At 40.3% G+C, this 17,678-nt stretch overlaps 2 protein-coding genes across 14 annotated transcripts in view; both read right to left on the bottom strand.

Annotated features, from left to right (window-relative positions):
• The window catches only part of huwe1 (HECT, UBA and WWE domain containing E3 ubiquitin protein ligase 1), a 38,846-nt gene extending 31,212 nt beyond the window's left edge, over positions 1-7,634 (bottom strand). For 11 of the 12 annotated variants that reach the window (XM_062564520.1, XM_062564515.1, XM_062564530.1 and 8 more), the window contains exons 1-5: positions 7,557-7,634; positions 5,461-5,530; positions 2,010-2,069; positions 1,796-1,865; positions 467-565 (exon numbers count right to left, since the gene is read on the bottom strand). In XM_062564520.1, coding sequence (XP_062420504.1) covers positions 467-565; positions 1,796-1,840 — 144 coding nt within the window. In that variant the 5' untranslated portion in view covers positions 1,841-1,865; positions 2,010-2,069; positions 5,461-5,530; positions 7,557-7,634. Of the gene's footprint in view, positions 1-466; positions 566-1,795; positions 1,866-2,009; positions 2,070-3,104; positions 3,307-5,460; positions 5,531-7,556 lie in introns of those variants that run through there. The other variant, XM_062564517.1, reaches the window with a different exon arrangement.
• A 303-nt stretch (positions 7,635-7,937) lies between these two features.
• phf8 (PHD finger protein 8) lies at positions 7,938-17,445 on the bottom strand. Of its 2 annotated transcripts, none has more exons than XM_037478148.2 (22): positions 17,163-17,445; positions 16,241-16,520; positions 15,975-16,060; positions 15,734-15,863; positions 15,344-15,504; positions 15,084-15,225; positions 14,706-14,892; positions 14,450-14,612; positions 14,248-14,335; positions 13,912-14,018; positions 13,708-13,799; positions 13,287-13,376; positions 12,878-13,159; positions 12,666-12,748; positions 12,422-12,591; positions 12,114-12,199; positions 11,508-11,629; positions 10,455-10,786; positions 10,243-10,338; positions 10,023-10,132; positions 9,537-9,897; positions 7,938-9,442 (listed from the first exon to the last, which is right to left on the bottom strand). In XM_037478148.2, the coding sequence occupies exons 2-22, from the start codon at positions 16,336-16,338 to the stop codon at positions 9,354-9,356; spliced, it is 3,075 nt and encodes a 1,024-aa protein (XP_037334045.2). In that variant the 5' UTR covers positions 16,339-16,520; positions 17,163-17,445; the 3' UTR covers positions 7,938-9,353. The 2 variants fall into 2 exon arrangements, with proteins under 2 accessions (XP_037334045.2, XP_062420497.1); XM_062564513.1 differs by having other exon boundaries at positions 12,878-13,075.
• Between the last annotated feature and the right edge of the window lie 233 nt (positions 17,446-17,678).

Raw genomic sequence — 17,678 nt, 5'->3', positions numbered from 1 at the left:
AGGAAAACTATGAAAATCTAGAAAAATTGATCCAGTTGTTTTAATGAAAGCAGTGTTTTTTGGATTAATTATGATTTAGCGCTGGGTGGTGCCCAATCGGTTGATTTCCAAGGCAGTGCTGGTAGATGGCAAACTTTGTAGTGCTCATTTTTATCCTTGCCTACTAAAGGACACCTTTAATTTGATTCAAAAGCAACGCTGGCAGACTCAGACTCAGTGCTGGTGGATCTGTTTGGTTACCGATGCTTCTCGTTTGCCCGACACAAACCCCCTGCCATGACTTGGTCAGTTAAAAAAGTAGTTTGAGAATCGAAAAAGGTGTGGGCACCACTGGTTTAGAGAATTTAAGTCCCAACAACTCTCCAATTCCTCTCCTGTCAGTTTATTCCACCCAATCATTGAAAACTGGTAACTTACAACGTTCCAAAAGAAAAGGATGCCTTTTGACATTTTTTATGGGGCTTACCTTGCCAATATTCCATGTCTTGATGTGTTGCAGTTCAACCAACAGTTGCTCATCACTGCACGCCTTAAGCTTTTCTATAAGTATCCTGCAGTCGGCAGGCTGGTGGGTCAAAAAGGCATAAAATGGTTAGTCAGATGAGAGTACACAAACCTGCCACCCTAGCAGTATAGTAGTATAGCACAATATGAACAGACATTAGCTATGCTGCAACATACAAATCAGCATTTTCTCTGTGTGAAGAAGGGGAGAACTGTGTTGACCTGTAATACTGAGGGTTTTGCACCACAACAGGAACCAAAATGGGTCACTGCACTATAGTTGGCTCAACACAATCGAGCAGGGGAATGCTTTCTGAATACCAGTGTTTCCCTAACATTATAACAGGGGGGCCTAGCTGTTAGCCAGACTACAATCTCAGAGATGTCCAAGAGCGGGTTTCCGCCAACCAGGGCAAAAATGTCCAGATGCTGCTGGCAAACTTGAAGTGCAACCGTATTGTCATCCAAAGTGAACGACTGACAGCAATTGTCATAAGTAGTAATAGCATAATAGAATTATTATTATTATTAGATAGAAGTTAGTTAACTTTTGTGTTAGGAAGTTATGTAGGTCATAATCCTCTATAATACCAGTTTTCTTGTGAAGACAACTGTATGAATTCAAGCTTCTTACCATAAACTAGACACATTCACACATAATTTACCTCGACTCAATACTTAATCTTACTTCATTAGAGCTTGAAGCTGCATAATGCAAGTCAATGCAACCTTGGTTAACGATATCGTTAAACTCCCGTGTTTCCCCTACCGTTACAACAGGGGGCCCCCAACTGAAAATTGCAGCGGACAGAGCACCAGTGACTATTACCCACTATTTTACTGGCCGACTATTCTGTTTACCCCCCCTACGAAGTTGTAAACCTAGGGGTTTTAAGAAGGACAGCGCTAGGAAAGAATTGTATGAATTATAATAGAATAAAGTGTCAGATTAAGATCCAATATTCTTAAGGTTTTTCCTCCACCTTATTTTCGGTGGTGACAGGAATGAGAGTTGTGAAAAAGAGCAAACTTTAAATAATTTTGAAAGGAACTTTCACAACGATGACATCTCTTATGTCTGAATGTGACATTACTATTTTTGCAGCTGTGTGCTGACTTTGAACTTAATATTTATCACCGAATAAATGTGAACAATTGAACCGATCAGCTAGTCACAAATCATAGGTGACCTAAATGGTGGGCTTTCATTCAACTGCCAATCAATAGCAAAGCTCAGCTTGGGTGTCCCAACTCTAATGAAATCATGATGAGGCTACACAGCAAGACTCACAGCTTCCGTTGGAGTTTTCTTTAACTTGCTTCGGTCTACCTTCATTGTCGATAATCTCTATTGATTGCTCCTGTTGAGAAATATCCATAACATCAGAAAACAGTTATACAATTTTTAAATAAGCCAAATATTATTTCAAACATCTAAAAATTCTAAAATCGTTCAGATTCACTTAATAACTGTATCCACAACGAGAACGTTGAAATATACTTACAGAGAATTTAGAAGAGAAGTTGGGCAATACCCACTCAACAGCATGTTCCAGTGACGTTATCTGTAGAATCATACAAAAAAAAAACAGATTAGACAAAACAATCTCTCAAATACCATTTTACAAAACCAACAGTTTTAAAGGTTCAATCTCAAGAATCAGCTCTCCCTTTACATCCATGCACGCACACATATGTATGAAATCGGTTAAATCCGCTTAGTTTAAAAACAAGTATTTCCTTTAAACATTATGTTATAAATAATTTACGATTATTCATATTTATAATAAGCACATTTCAAATATGTAAGGGTACATCATTTTATTCAGTTAGCAAGGTCTGAACATCACAATGCAGACCGAGGCTGATCAATAGCTAGAGGCTAACTAGCAACATACCACACAAGTTAATTAAAATCAGGCTGGGCCCAACAATACGTTTCTTGTAGCGCACTCATATATGTGAAATCCCAATAAAACGGATGTATGCTGCTTTGCCATCATTAACTACAGTGCATTGACGCTGAACAGTTTTAAGTTACAGCGACCTAGCTAACGTCATCCTTGCTAACAGCAGAAGGATATTTACCTATTGTTAACCAAGTCATTATACGCACGATAGATGACTTACTAGTCACAAACAACATTGGTTTGCTTGGTGGCTGTCTGGCAACACGTCAAGCATTAAGAATTGTGTACGCCCAACGTATCAAAGAAATTGCCCAGTAACGTTTGCTAGGGAGTTTATGTTAGCCCGTGATCAGCTAGCAATGCTACCGGTTAATTTAGCAAACGATCCCTTTTTGAAATAGTTGAACGCATTTGAATACTACCTGGCAAGCCAATTCACGAACCAGCCAAGCGCATATGTCGATCATATCAAATGTAGCGAAACAAAAATCAAGGAATATTAGCCATGTGTGATAGAGCTGTCAATTGCAATCCAACAAATTCACCACGCTGTCCTGACCAGACTCTTAACTAATTTAGGTCGGGGTTGTGTAGGCCGCAAAGGAATCCCGAACTCCCCACACCAGAAAAAATCCCTTCTCAAAGTAAAAACGGGACTGCTAACACCTCTCGCTAAACAACAACACTAACCCGGTGGTTTAGCAGGTATATGAAACCAGGTTCCGTGACTTTGTCGCAGCTCTTGTGTTGGTTTCCCCGGCTACACGGTCGTAGCACGCGCTAGCTAGCGAGCTAGCTATCGGTAGTTGAATAGCGAACAGAAACGCATAATAACTCGCTGAATCATTGCCGGGAGTCTACTATCGTGACACTGCAAGTTTGGTTTTCAGTTTTCGTTCGGTCAAGTGGAGTGCGGGCTACATGCTGTTGAAAAAATGTGATCCTGCGTCCGTTGTAATATTTTTTCAGAGTATCCGCGCTTGTTTCCATAGCACATCGGCACTAGCCGTTGGCACAGTCATCATGACTCTGGGTAGTGTGCAAAAAGTGAATAACGTTCCGGCAGAGAATGGGGGGCCACTGTTTATCGATGCCGTGCATTTTAATATGAACCTACGAGTGAACCGCATCGCCTCAACATTGTATGCAATCCTTAACAGTTAGAATTAACAGGTCTCCAAATGACAACATTTGCAGCATACGAACAAAACACTGGATGAATACTTGTACTACTGATGAATATGACTGCACAAGCTTTACAATAAAAAAAAAAATCTAAATATATTAGATACACAACGGTCAACGTCGCATGCATTCTTCAGCATCACCACAGCTGCATTAAACATGCATAAAGAGTGAAGAGTACATGTCGGGACCATATTTAGTAGCACATTTGGTTATGACTAAAGCAGCCAACAATGAAGCACAGAAAAGATCCCATACCTAGCTTTAATTGTTAGTCAATTAAAGATCATCATAACGGCACTTATCAACTTAAAAACGTTAGTTGGCTAGAAAAATATGTTTTAGGCAAATATATGTACCAGAGCAATTGGATTACAAGACTATTTTGCTAATTTTGCCTCAAATAGAAATAGAAGACGTGGTGCCTGTATTGTAAGAACTGATAAAACCAAATAATGATAAGAATACTATTCGCATTATTAGTGTTGTAAATTAAATCAAATCTGAGACACTAATTCAAGAACAGTACCTGTCCAGTATAAGGTTCAGCACTCGGCCCTCCTCCTCATCCTCTAGTTCCTCGCTCCGGGCAACATCATACACCACCATGGTCTACATTTCCATAAACTGCTTCTCTAACAACACCCAGCTCTACAGTCTCACAAAATCCCACACACCAACCAATTCACTATCCAAAAGTGCCTCAAAGACAAAGACTCGCATGCAAGGAAACTCAACAAATCTAATACTCATCATCGGCACCAAACTACTTAACATACCCATAACACCCTCTTCATTGATTGCACTGTTCCTGCTTCTACACATGGCCGCAACTGGTATCATTTCAGTCAATGGATTTTATAGTTTCAAAATGCTAGCATGTGTCCTTCATTTCAAAACCCAAGTGATTGAGCGGACAAGAATAGAAGTTGAGGCAGTTATCCGTAAACAAGATGAGACACTGGCCTCGCTGCTTTCATTTTAAGAAATTATTAAATAGAATCTGTGGCACAGCTGTATCACTGTACATTATTTTGTTGCTGCTATATTTTACGATCTTTTTTGTCAGATAACTATAAATGTGAAGAAGAAAACTAAATAGGTTTTATTAGTTAAATTAACATGTGGCATATATATTTAAATTATGTAATATCTACACACTGTCCTGTTTATCTGTATGACAACAGGAAATACACATTTGAATGTTATTGAAATAATCTGACTTAAACAGCTGGTTAAATTGGTAAAAATTATTTTATGACTTTATTAGTTGAAGTGCATGTAGCATATATTAAAAAATAAAAGCACAGGTTACAAGTGTTTGCGTTACTAAATTGCACGAGTAACACAAAAGCACTCTTGGGTCCACACCAATACCCTAACCAAATCTGAAATAGATTGTATCAGTGGTTCTCAAGATATGCAAATGTCTTACGGCCAAAGCGTCTTTTCTTTTAATAACAAAGTATGTGAGCCACCTCAAGTTTTCTTAACATCTATGGATTATTGCATGGAGCGATTGCCTTAAGAAACAATGTTGCAATATCAGTCGTCATTGTTTTATCAAAGAAATTGAGATTATCTATTGCACCAAAGTTTGTTTTTTGGAATTAGATGTTTAATTTTATTTAGGAGCTACAACTTCTCTTATTTAAATTGACTGGATCTGCCCTCTATTTTATTGGAAATCAAAATGTTTGAATATTTTAGGATAAAAATAATCCTCATCTTCTCCAGATAGTTTTTGTTCTAAAATTATAAGGTACAATATTCACAAATTAAATGTCCCTTATAAAAATGTGCGCGCGCACACACGCACGCACGTTTTAGTCAAGATAGGAAATGTGCATGAAGTACTTACCAAAAACAGCTTCGGTTCAATGGTTCCACCATTCTCATCCGTGGCTTGCTTTTCAGTTTCTTCTAACTATCTGAAAGCACATACAAGCATATCAGATATGAAAGAAAATTCAAGGAGCTTCATTATTGGCCTCTTTGCTGAAAGCAGCAAGCATAGTTCAATTAAACCCAGTTCTAATTGGCTGCATGCATCACTATAACTACCCACAGCTTCATTTGGAGCAAATGTTTAGTGAATTGTAGGCCGACAAAATTGCCTAATGTTTTTTTTAAATAAATAACATTTGATGAAAGTTAAAAGAACCACTTCAGTGTGCCAGCAACAAACCAACTACTTTAGGTGTTCAGTCATCACACAACTTTGAGAACTCTGCTGTGAGGTTTCCAGATCACACTACTGCCATCGTCCAGATAACAAACAAACAATAAGGCTTCATATGGAGAGAAAACCAGCAACCATGTAAAGTGAAGCTCAGTGAACAACCTTTAGTTTTACTGCTCAACAAGATGCCACCCTGTCGACATCCATGGAACAAGTTAGCAGCTTTAAAAAGGTCCTGGGAGTCAGCGTCACAAACAACGTGACATGGTCATCGCAAATCTCCAGATTGGTGAAGATAGCGAACAAACGTCTGTAATTCTTGAGTAAATACAGCCATAAGTGATGGGGCAAAATCCCTGTGCCAGGTTCTGGTTAACTTTTACACAGCATCTTGCCTGCAAACAACACACGCTGGCATGGGATGTGTACGCAGAGGAGGGCTTTAAATTTAAACATTTAAAACTGCGCAGAACATTATTGAACACCCATCTATTGATATCAGAGAGAAGAGGAGCCTGCATATTACCAGGACAAAACCAGACAAAACTCAATTCGCCCCGCTGGTAAAAGATGTATCATTTATATTCTATTAACTTAATTTCTTTAGTTCCATGTATGCAGCCACCTCCAGTACAACTTCCTTGTGTGTCCAACATACTTGGCAAATACAGGTTTCTGATTAGCTACCAAACCATGAAACGGCATATTTATCTCTTGCTGTTACTCATCCTCTACATGACGTGAACATAGTTTGTTGTTGTTGTAGTAGGGTCCTATGTAACAAAATGTGATTATATTCTAAATTGTGTTGTGCCACCAAGTGGCACAATGACATGTATAATCCGTGTAACCTATGGACCAAAGGGGACGCTGACATGTTAACTTCATTAATGTTACATTACAATACATGTGGGGGTGTGTTAACGCAAAGGCTTCACAACTTGATTTCATAGGTCACCGACGTTGTGAACTGGTCCGATCATTTGCATCATAGAACGCAGTGACGTTTATGGCCTTGGGTTGTACCCCGGTTTGTGTACCAGTAGCAAAACTACACTTACTCATTTAACGTTATCACTTCACAGTAAGCGAACGTTAACCTTGATAAGCTGTGACCGTTAAAATCCCACTCATAGTGTCTGCCAAAATGGTCGAAGTAACGACCAGACGTCACGCAGTTATGGTTGGCGTCAAGTCAACGGTGAGCAGAATTAACAGCTAAAGTTAGCTAACGTTAGCCATCGCTATTTGGGTGACGTTGGCTAGGCGTTTACTAGCAGTTCGGGCTAACGTTTGTTACCTAACGTTAGGTTTCAATTCAGCTCCAACGGCTAACGTTTACGCTAGCAGATTACAGAAAGTCAAATCTGTTACCCGACACACATTTTGACTCTCACCGGTTCATTGTATCATTGTTCCCGAGGAAAGGGAGAAGCCATTCAGTGGGGATTCCGCTTTGACTTTAGCTTGAACACAGGCACATACCCCCCACACGGTAAACACGAGTCTGTTATATGCGTGTGGCTTGTGAGTCTGAAGGAGAGCTAACCAGCTAGCAGTGTGCGCCCCTGCACAATGCTCTATCAGTGGGATCATGGCTATATTAAAAATGGCGGTTTACATAGCAGCGGATCCGTAGTTTAGCCGTAAAATACTTGTGGGGTCGGATCGGAGAGACGATTTGTCAACAGCCTTTCCCGTTGTTAAAGAAGATAAATATTTTCCGCCAGAGCTACAACCAATGAACATAGTGTGGAATAATTGTTTCTGCTTACCTCGAATGCGTGTTACATTTGCTTCTCCATCTTGCACTAGAGTGGTAGGGCAAGTTTTATCTCGCGAGAGTACCTGCTAGTGCCTTTACTCAGGGCACTCCCTTGTAACCCAGTGCGTCTTCCTTTGAACGAGGGCCTACGTTTATTAACTGGTATTTCCAGTACACGAAATCACACAGCAGAGTTCTCCAGGATTTATGAAAATATATTTAGATTCATTTGAATGTGGAAGTGTATTTAAACTCATTCTTGCGAAATTAAAACCAGACAATGTTATAACTAATGCATTAACACCTATTTTGACTAGGAAAGTAGAGCAATGGAGATTTTTTTTGAAAACTTGAAAGTATTTTTTTTAATTAGTAATTACAATAAAAAAAAAAACATTAAAAATGTAGGTACTAACCATCGAAGTAAATTATGAAGTGGTTTAAATATCCAATCGAATTGATGTTTAATTTGAAAGAAAATGTCAACGTGTTATTACTTGTTACTTGACAAGGACTTTCAAAGATATTCTAATAGTTACTGTAATCCCACTTGTGGGTGGCTGCAATGTAAATGGAGTTCTTCATCAGAAAAGAATGTAGTAGTCATACTTTAACTGAAAACCATACATTAACCCACAAATTAGACTTTCTGTGATTTGGTACACCTAATATAAAATCAACAAGTTGTTTTCCCAATGTACATTTTATCTTTTCCAGATCGTATTTAAACACATGTTTAAAAACACAGTACACACTAACATAAGAGTAGTCAATAATGAACTAAATGGATGAAATTAAACAATGTTTTTTTTTTCCAAGAACATTTTCACGATAACACTAACAAGACAAACTAAGCAGCAAGACGATTACTGCATACAAATATAAAAAAACTATTTTTAGATATTTTCCAAATAGAGCAATGTATCATGTACAAGTTATGTTAAGAAAGATTTCAGTTTTTGAACTATAAAAGAACTTAAATTACAACATATATTTACATATGACATCATGTCCTGCACCTTCATAATGTGTTCACACAATTAAATCCAAAGTTTTGCTTCCATTTTAGAACCAAATCATTGCTTGTATAGATTTAACCCCGTGAATGCTGCCAAAACCAGTCTCTCCATCGCATAAAAGCTTTCTGTTCTGTAAGTGTATAAATTACAAATATTTACAAAAAAAAAACCGAACAACTAATAAAGCATGGGATATTAAGTGGTTACTAAATAATAAAAGTAGGGAACAAAACAAAGTGGTAAAGCATACCACGTAAAAACAAACAGATGGCAAAACATGCCTTGTTAAAACAAACATGATAATAAATAGAACTGTATGCTTTTGCTCTTGGTACCAGTTAAGCACTTCCAAAATTTGGGTGTAGAGCTACAGTTAATGGAGGAAAAAATCATGACAAATCCCTCAAGAACAACTGTAGCATTTCGGTGGCTGTGGGCAATTTGAATACACTGAATTTTTGCACAACTGTTTATTGTGAGTTGATATTGGGATCCTGTAATCATCCCACAACCCAACTAGAAAATTGGGTTACCTTTTTTGAATGTACAATGAACAATGTCTTTGCATACGGGATACTTTTGAATTCACACACCCTTCGTAAATACCCTTTTAGCAAATATGGATAAATGGGCAGAGTAAATGGTGTACAAGACAAGATATGGTGAGGTTCATTAACAGCAGTACACACATTTAGAGTACAAAATATAGATATCTAGCTCTATTTATTTAAGACCTACTTCACAAAAGTCTTTTTCTTCATTCAGACTTTTAAGCTTTCCAACAACCCTCACAGGAGAAGTTTGCCGTTACGATGAATTTTCAGAATTTTTCCGAGTCTCTGTTTTGCGGTTGCAAGGCCTTTCTTTGGACGTTTCCCTAAAATAAAAGACGAAAAAGGAAAATGCATGAGAAAAATATGCCGTCACAGAGATGTTTCCTGGTGCTGTCAATACTTTGCATGTTTGCTTACCTAGACCAACTCCTGTTGTGCCTGGGCTAGTTAAAGCTCCGGGGGAGATAACGGAGTGAGAGCTGCTGTTCTGTGGAGAAAGTGAAGGTCGGCGTGAAGTGAGGAACACACCCGGGGCCATGGCTCCACTGCCTCTAGGGCCTCCAGGGCCAAAAGGTCCTGGCCCTGCAGTGTATTCATGGTCCATCAGACTTGCAGAGTAATAATCCATCCTCCTGTCTGGGCTGAGGTCTGCTGCAGTCTCTGGAGCAGGTGGTGGTGAGGGTGGGGCTGGCTCAGTCTGAACAGGGGGGGGAGAGGCTACAGGAGCTGGAGGACGCTGCTTTTTGGTGTACTTCCTTCTTGCAGGCTTTTTCTGCTCCTTGTTTAAAAAAAAAAAAAAAAAAAAAGGGGACAGGGATTTTCTTTTATTGCAAGATGCCTCGACCCTACATGATTTACTAGGCACATACTTCAAAGACTTATCAGCTGTATTATCTGACTCACTTGTTGTGCCAGCTTGGCAGCAGCTGCGGCAAGACCAGTTTCCACAGATGCGACTCTCGCCCCTTCCCTGGCTGGTCGATCCTGTTTTGGTAGCGTGGGCATTACCCTGGCTATAAATAGAAAATAAATATGAATAAAATAAAATTAAGTTTCTGGTGATCAACTCTCAGTGAGCTTTTACGCATTCTGCGGTGTTTTGCCAATATTTTGAGACGGGTACCTTTCGGGCTCCAAGGTGTATCATCCCAGTTTTTTTTCCGCTTCATCTTAGCTTTGTTAGCGCGGTCCTCCTCGTCAGACTCCAAGGACGGGTAAACTGTCATTGATAATCATAATTATACATCAGCTGGACCAATACAAACCGTAGTGGTAGGATTATTACAGTTTTGTACGGCAGCAGGTTTTAGTCATGGCGCGTTATTCCTCACTCACCATAGTCAGAATCTTTAAAACAGGTTCCCAGAGTCTCCTGCTCATCTGGACTGTCCTCGTCGCTAAGGTGACGGGCTGGCCGTTTAATTGGGCGTTTCCCAGGCCGCTGGATGACTGGTTTCTTCTCAGGATTTTTTGTCTTTTTGACCCCTCCAGTCACCCATACAGCCCGGCCACCCTTTTCCTTGACCACCCCTAATCCCTCTGTTAGGCCTCCAGAAATGGATAAGGGAGATGAAGAGGAGGACGAGGAGGACGAGGAAGGGGGATTGGCCATGGACAGCATACCCTGTATGGCGTCACGGGTACTGGGAGAGGCTGGGGCTTCCTCACTGAGAAGGACAGAGAGCAATCACTCAGCATCTCAAAAGGAACCTCCTAAACGCAGCATAGTGTCAGAGCCATTGTAAATATGTGAACTAAAAAAAGTTTGGAAAGTTATGGGATTATTGTGACAGCGCCGGAAGTAATTTATTCCAGCTTGTCCAACGGGGTAAACTCTCCACCTCTCACACAAGCTCCGGCTCCTTCCCCCCCCAGAGAGGTTACGTTCCACGTCCCCAGAGCCAGCATCTGCCACCCAGGTCTGTCCCATCTAGACCCCCCCACTGTCACCCTTGTAGCAGCGCACCCAACCCCATCGGTTTCCTCCACAGGTGGTGAGCCCATGGGGGTTAGAATCTTGGGATGCCGCGTCACTCCTTCGGGCTATGCCCGGCCGGGCTCTGCGGCCAAATGGGGGCCGCGGGCTTCCTCCGGGCCAGGTAGCTCCTTTTCTCTTTCGCTTTTTCATAGGGTCTTTTGGACCATTCTTAGTCTGCCCCCCCCCCTGGGTCCACTTTGCCACGGGTAACCCTACCAGGAGCACAAGGCTCCCGGTAAACACAGCCCTCAGGGTCATAGGGACACAGAAACCTCTCCACCACAATAAGCTGGTGATGGTCCCACCCTCTCTGGGGGACTTAAAAAAAAACCCATTACAGACAGAACTAATTCAACGGTGTTCAATAAAGACAACAATACAAGAACCTTGCATGATGAGGGAGATCTAACCTGAGTGTTGCAGAGTCCAGGCCTGCCACCTGCTTGCTGGCTTTCAATAGGTCCAGAATGCCCCCAGCACCACCTTTCACTCCGTGGGCGGCTAGTGCTTCTTCATCTGTGGTGTAATCCTCCTGAAGTCACATGCATAAACATGCTATTGATAGAATTGAACTTGTGCTGCAGAAATTAAATTCTGGTGGTTAATGCCGTTAAAGACGTGTCATAATCTTTAATTTCTGTTAGTCTTTTTATTTCTAGTTTATTACTGATGGTTAATTATGCAGTCCACTTCATGCTATTGGACAGTGGTCCAAGCCTATGTTGACTCAATGCAAAAAAAGGGTTTATAAGTAATAAACATAACTGTGATTGACTGTGGCCTGATTGATGCTAAACTAGGAACGTTTGCTATGAAATGCATTAAAAAAAATCTAAACCAAAAAGCATGATGTAGTCTTAATCACAGATTTCCAGCAGTATGCTGCAATGGGATGTGTGAGGATGACAGAAATTTTTCTTGTCTTCGAGACTGACTTTTCCACTGATATTGGCTTGGCATTTACAACCAGCTACAGAAAATCTGATGAGAATCGAGTGTATTGGTAAAAATCTCACCTCAATGTCAAAGTCTACCTCTCCTGGCTCCCTGATGCGATTGGGGTCAGAGCAGGGTTTGGCTCTCGGCAGCTTCCTCGGAAGACCTGAAAGCCAATTAGGTTACTGTAACAAGGTAGCTTTGAAACAATACTACTTAATATTAGCTTTGACATCCAGCAAACACTTTGAGTGTTTAAAAAGCTGTACTGAGGCTTGTGGATTTTATTGGTGGGTGAAGGAGTGTGTAAAATATGTACGGCCCTACATGAGCTTCAACATTTGATCTTAAGCATTCACAAACTCTTGTTTAAAGTCCTGTTTCTCACCACTTAGTTTCTTTTTCTTGCTATGTCCTGCAGGCTTGCGTCGTGGAGGAGGGGGGGTCTCGTCAATCTGCAGCTCGTCCTCAGTCTCCAAGTCAGACGGACTGGATCCCTCCACAGGAAGATGTTTGTACTTTCCTGCCCTTCTCGCACCATTGCTGCCGACCTTTTTACTAAAACCAAAGGATCATCAGGTAAGAACCGACACCTTCAGAAGAACAGAAATATAATAGAAACACACGCTTACCCTTGGAGTTTTCCATTGGTCAGAACAAGTTTCAGTTTGCTTTTTTTGAGCTTCCCTTCAAACTCATCTAAAGGCAAATCCAGCTGGAAAGACAGATACAAAGTGTAAGAAAATATGAGGATTAAACAGTTTTAAAAAGCACTCATTTATATCATACATTTCTTCAACTTCAAAAGTATTTGGGGACATGATTCTGTCCGCCAATAGCTTACCTTGTTCTTGTTTTTGGACTTTCCATGTTGAAATTTCTTCAGGGTATGTTTGGTGTGGATCTCAATGAGGTCAAGTTCTCCTGCTTCTGCCTTAAGTAACCCCTTCTGACCCTTCTTCTTTGCTCCTGGTGCCCCGAGGCCCACCATCACCTCCTTCGGCTTCGGCCCTTTCTTTTTTCCTGGGGGACGTCCTGAATTCTGTGAGGTGATCAGAGGAGCTTTAGGGAGCGGTGAACCAGGAAACTGAGGTCCAGAGCGGCCAATGTTTTGCTGGAAGATGTCCTATTGAGAGAGTAATTTCTAGTGAGTAAAAACTAAAGAGCGATTAGAGTATTTCTGTAAAAACGTTCACAAAATCCCAAACATTGCACAAACAAAAATGCACAGATGGAATTATTTTACCACTTACCTCAACCAGACGAATCTCTTTGGCCAGGTCCTTCACTAGTGTCTGCGTATTGATGGTTTCTGGAATCTCAACTTCATGATCGGCTATAGCCTGAGTGTATGAAGACATCTCAGCGTCATCGCAGACATTATTTCGTAGATACATCCAATATTATGGTGCACAACCATCTTCAACTTCTGTTGCTTCATATTAAAACAGATTTCTGAGCCTCCTAATCACAATGTTCCCCTTTAAAACTGAAAATGGTGCATTACCCCTTTTTCAAATCCAACACTTTCTTGTAGTGATTTACATAAAGATTTTACTTTATATAAGTTTGAAGTTTGCACGCAGTCTGGTGCAAAACTAAAACAATCCAAGCATACCCATTTCAAAATGAAAATTTAACTAAGTAATGAAATTATGAGAAGATTTGACCAACCTCTTTACGGGTCCAGGTGCGAAAGGCATTGTTTAAGGCCTTAGCGCCGTGAACCAGGTAAGTGGCAGGATGTCTTCGGTTTTCTCTCAATCCTGTGAGACAGAGTAGCACAGGGTTAATGATATCAAAACGACAAACAGTAAAACACAGGCCACTGCAGTTTTCAAGAAAAGGGTTTATATGCAGTGCATTGAACTCCCTCACCTCTGAAGGTATCAAGAAGGTGCTTTCCAACATACCAGCACACTGTCTCAAAGTTGGGAAAACTAAACAAGTCTGCTGTGCTCAATCTCTTCTCGATTTCATATGCCCTGAAAATCACAGGGAGAGTCATTACACACAGCATTAGTGGTTATTGCCACAAACTTGCAGATTTAGCAAAAGCAATAGCCTTAGGAACTGTTAAGTGAGGAACAACATTCCATTCCACTACAGTCAAAGTGTAACTACATTAAAACAGTTAGCTAGTGCACTTTTAAAGACTGAGAATGATTGAGGTTGACATGGACTTAGTGTGGAAACAGTCCGGAGGAACTTTACCGAAGCTGCATGTCGATGTTGAGACTATGCAAGAAGTTTCCTCCAAAGGCCACGCAGTCCACTGGAGTCAGCACAGCATGGATCCAACCTGAATAAAAAACAAAACACAAAAGTGTCAGCAGAGTTTGATCAGGCTTGTTGGACAATCCATACTATGCTAAAACCCTGAACTAATTAAACAAAAATAAGCATTACACCTCACCTGTTGGAATGAACAAGGTGTTTCCTTGTTTTAAAGAGCACTTGTAACACATATCAACTTGGTCTCCAAAGAACATCTCATTCTGGTTTGATGAGGAACTCCATCGCTCAAAGAGTGCCAAGTTGGCTGCAGTGGGGGAAATTAGGTAGAAGATTTTCTCGCCCTGAATACACATAAAAACATTAAGAAATGAAATGTTTAGCAATCAGTGTCACTGAAACTTCCCAAACAGGACTGCAATCACTTTCCCTCTCACCCTCAGGACATGGTACCAAACTGAAGTTCCTCCAAAGTCAATGTGGAAGTCTGTGTAGCTGTCCTTCACTCCCATTAGGCAGTATTTCTGCACATTAGGGCGTTCAAACACAGACTCTTCAGGCCAGAGGTTTTCCACCCATGATAGTTTCCTCACAATCTTTGGAGTCTCCACCAGGTTTGAGAGCCTTAAAAAAGCAGAGCAATTATTTTTAGTATTCAAAACATCAACCGTAACTCTTTGTTGTCAAATCTCCTTTTATGTACTTAAGATCAATTGAATAAAGTAGAGAAGTAAACATTTTACTTGAGTATCAAGACGCTGCTTCATCATGGCAAACTGAACAGTCAGTACAATAAAGTGTATATTTTTATGTACCTGGTTTCAGAGAACTCCAGGCTGATGACATTAAGAACTTTTTCTCTGTTGGGGCTGTTGTAGTATTCAACAAAGTCTCCCAACCGCATCTTCATGTCACATTGGCGAGACACATCAATCACGTCAATCTGTTTGTCTGCACCTGCAATTAAAACAAAAGAAAAAGTTTGAGAAAACAAATTAGAAAGTCCCTAATACACATTAGCCTTAAAACCAACACAGGTCAGATTGATATTTTTATTAAGTAGTAAAGACTTTACCGATGTAGTGCTCTACATCGCTGACGCTGAATGATGCTGGAGGAAGGGTCATGCCAAGGCCATCTCGCCTCAGCACCATGACAGGAACACTGAATGAATGCTCTTCCAGAAACTCAACTGTTAGCTGGGCCCCAGACGGCTTTAGCAAGACTTCATCCGCACTGCCAGAGAAAAACACAAACAGACAATGGTACAAGTTCTGTTTGTGATCAGAGGGAGAAAAAAAATAATAATCAAAACAGTGATTTTAGAGGACCCCATAGGCTCTCCAACCACCAAAGGAGGAAACAGTTGCAAGACATCAAAGAGCATGAATAAACATATATAAATAAAAGAAAATATGTCTCTAAACTTGTGAATAACTAACTTTTGACTTTTTAGGACACTAACCCAGGGAAGGTGCGGCTCCGTAGCTCCCTAACAAACTGAGGGCTGCCGGTCTTAACAGGCCGACTTGGATCTCTTGTTCCAGCAGCAGCACCATTATCTGTCTGCTTATTGGCTCCACGGCGTTTGCGCACTAAAAAAAAAAAGGAGGGTCAAAGAAAACAGATTGACTCGTTGAATTGTGTACAAGTAAAACGATAAAATAACAATTCAAGAAAGGTATACTAAAGGAATAGTAACTTACTGACAGATGGCCCATGAGTGACCTGGCAGTTAGGGCAGTGATAAAGGTCAATCTCTGTAGCTTTGTCCTCCTCCACTCCAACACAGCTACACAGAAAACATTCTTATATCAAATAAAGAACTGTAATGGGTCCAATACTGACTATAGCCACAGGAAACAACTGGAACAACAGAAGGCAACATAATTCCCTCAACATCCTATTTCCATCGCGTTTGCCATGTGGCAACAATATGATCAATGCAGAGTTTAATCTGAAAATGGCCTACCTTCCATGGAACCAGTCTTGACAGATGTCACACTCGATCATGAAGCGTGTCACATCATATGGTAGGCGACACAAGCAGTAGAGTGGCACGGATGCCATATTGAGTGTGTAGACGTGTGTGGGGAATACGTTTTGAAATGATCTAAAAACCCAACTCCGACTGAAAGGACTGTTTAACAAACTAAATTATATATTATCAAAGGTGTTGTTATTGTTGTATTTGACTCCACTTCCAGATTCCCCTTACTGATACACATGCCCAGCGGGATTCACTGGGAAATCTGTTAAAATATAACAAAAGGAGAAATAAAGTGAATATTTGCACAGACAATTCAATCACGCAACTAACTAACGTTGAAAGCTCATTTGACCGTAATTTGAGTGATAAGAAACACATCAGCCACTCCTGCCAAATGAAATGCATGCTAATTTAACTGGATGAAAAAGTCGTTTCTGTAGTAAAACAATGATAATAAGGGTATCACTATTCCAGATCCGTCAAATTACGGTAAATAATTAGAAAAACAACAATGATCTTATTTTGTTTTAATAATGTTTTGCTTATCTAACTGCCATTGGTTATTAGCCAACTGGCCATCGTAACATCACCTCAGTGTTTGTAAACACGCTATGCCCCGTGAATGTTGTATTGCTATCAAAGCTTTAGCTAATGTGTTTAGCAAGTAAGCTAACGTTAGCCATAACGCTAATAGCTACCGATGTAACGTAAGTTAACCTAACGTTAGCTTAAGCATTTGGGGATGTGTTAACTTTCATTTTACAAAATAAAACAGCAAGTGCACTACATTTCGCCTTTAAACATGCAAGGAAACGCCAAATGCACTAAACACAGCTGATGAACTTAACCCAAACAAACATGTGTCGTGTGTAATCTTCATTGAGATTTAACGCTAGCAACTCACCGAAATATAGCTGCGGCAGGCCAAGCACACAAAAGCCGTTGTAATCCCTAAGCAAGATCGGGGGTAGCTGCGGCCTTATTATGCAACGTAACGTTATATTATAAACAATTTGTTTTACCACATTTTTGTTCATAAATCCCGTAATGCTAAAATATAGAGGCACAGTCCAGAAGTTTACACTTGATCAGAAATGTAAAAATGAAGGAACAAAAACGAGCACAATAACTACAAAATAACGGCGTATTGAACTACATCAACGCCATTTCAAAGGCTGTGGCGTCAGACGGTCGTTAGTCGTTGTCTGTTATTGAAGGAACAATAAAGTTGAAGAAAGTCAAATTTGGAGTTGCATTCAGGAAAAAAACGTTGCGCAACGGACACGCGCCAAATACGCTACCGTAGCTTTTCGTTAAATTGATAAAAACGTAAATTGTCGTGTGTTAATATTTTTACCAAATAAATAATGATAGATGCAAAAATGAATAAAGACGCAAGGACATTCGTAAAGGCGTCGAT

Source organism: Pungitius pungitius, chromosome 1 (genome assembly GCF_949316345.1).
Source record: "Pungitius pungitius chromosome 1, fPunPun2.1, whole genome shotgun sequence".
NCBI classification, from domain to species: Eukaryota; Metazoa; Chordata; class Actinopteri; order Perciformes; family Gasterosteidae; genus Pungitius; species Pungitius pungitius.
This window is presented reverse-complemented; position numbering and strand designations above follow the sequence as displayed.

Excerpts from the sequence above, each read along its gene's own strand:
- phf8 (XM_037478148.2), bottom strand. The coding sequence starts at position 16,338 with ATGGCATCCGTGCCACTCTACTGCTTGTGTCGCCTACCATATGATGTG. Across the intron at positions 12,749-12,877 it reads AGTCCAAAAACAAGAACAAG|CTGGATTTGCCTTTAGATGA; the intron begins GTAAGCTATTGG and ends CTGTCTTTCCAG. Across the intron at positions 9,898-10,022 it reads CTGCCAAGCTGGCACAACAA|GAGCAGAAAAAGCCTGCAAG; the intron begins GTGAGTCAGATA and ends TTTTTAAACAAG.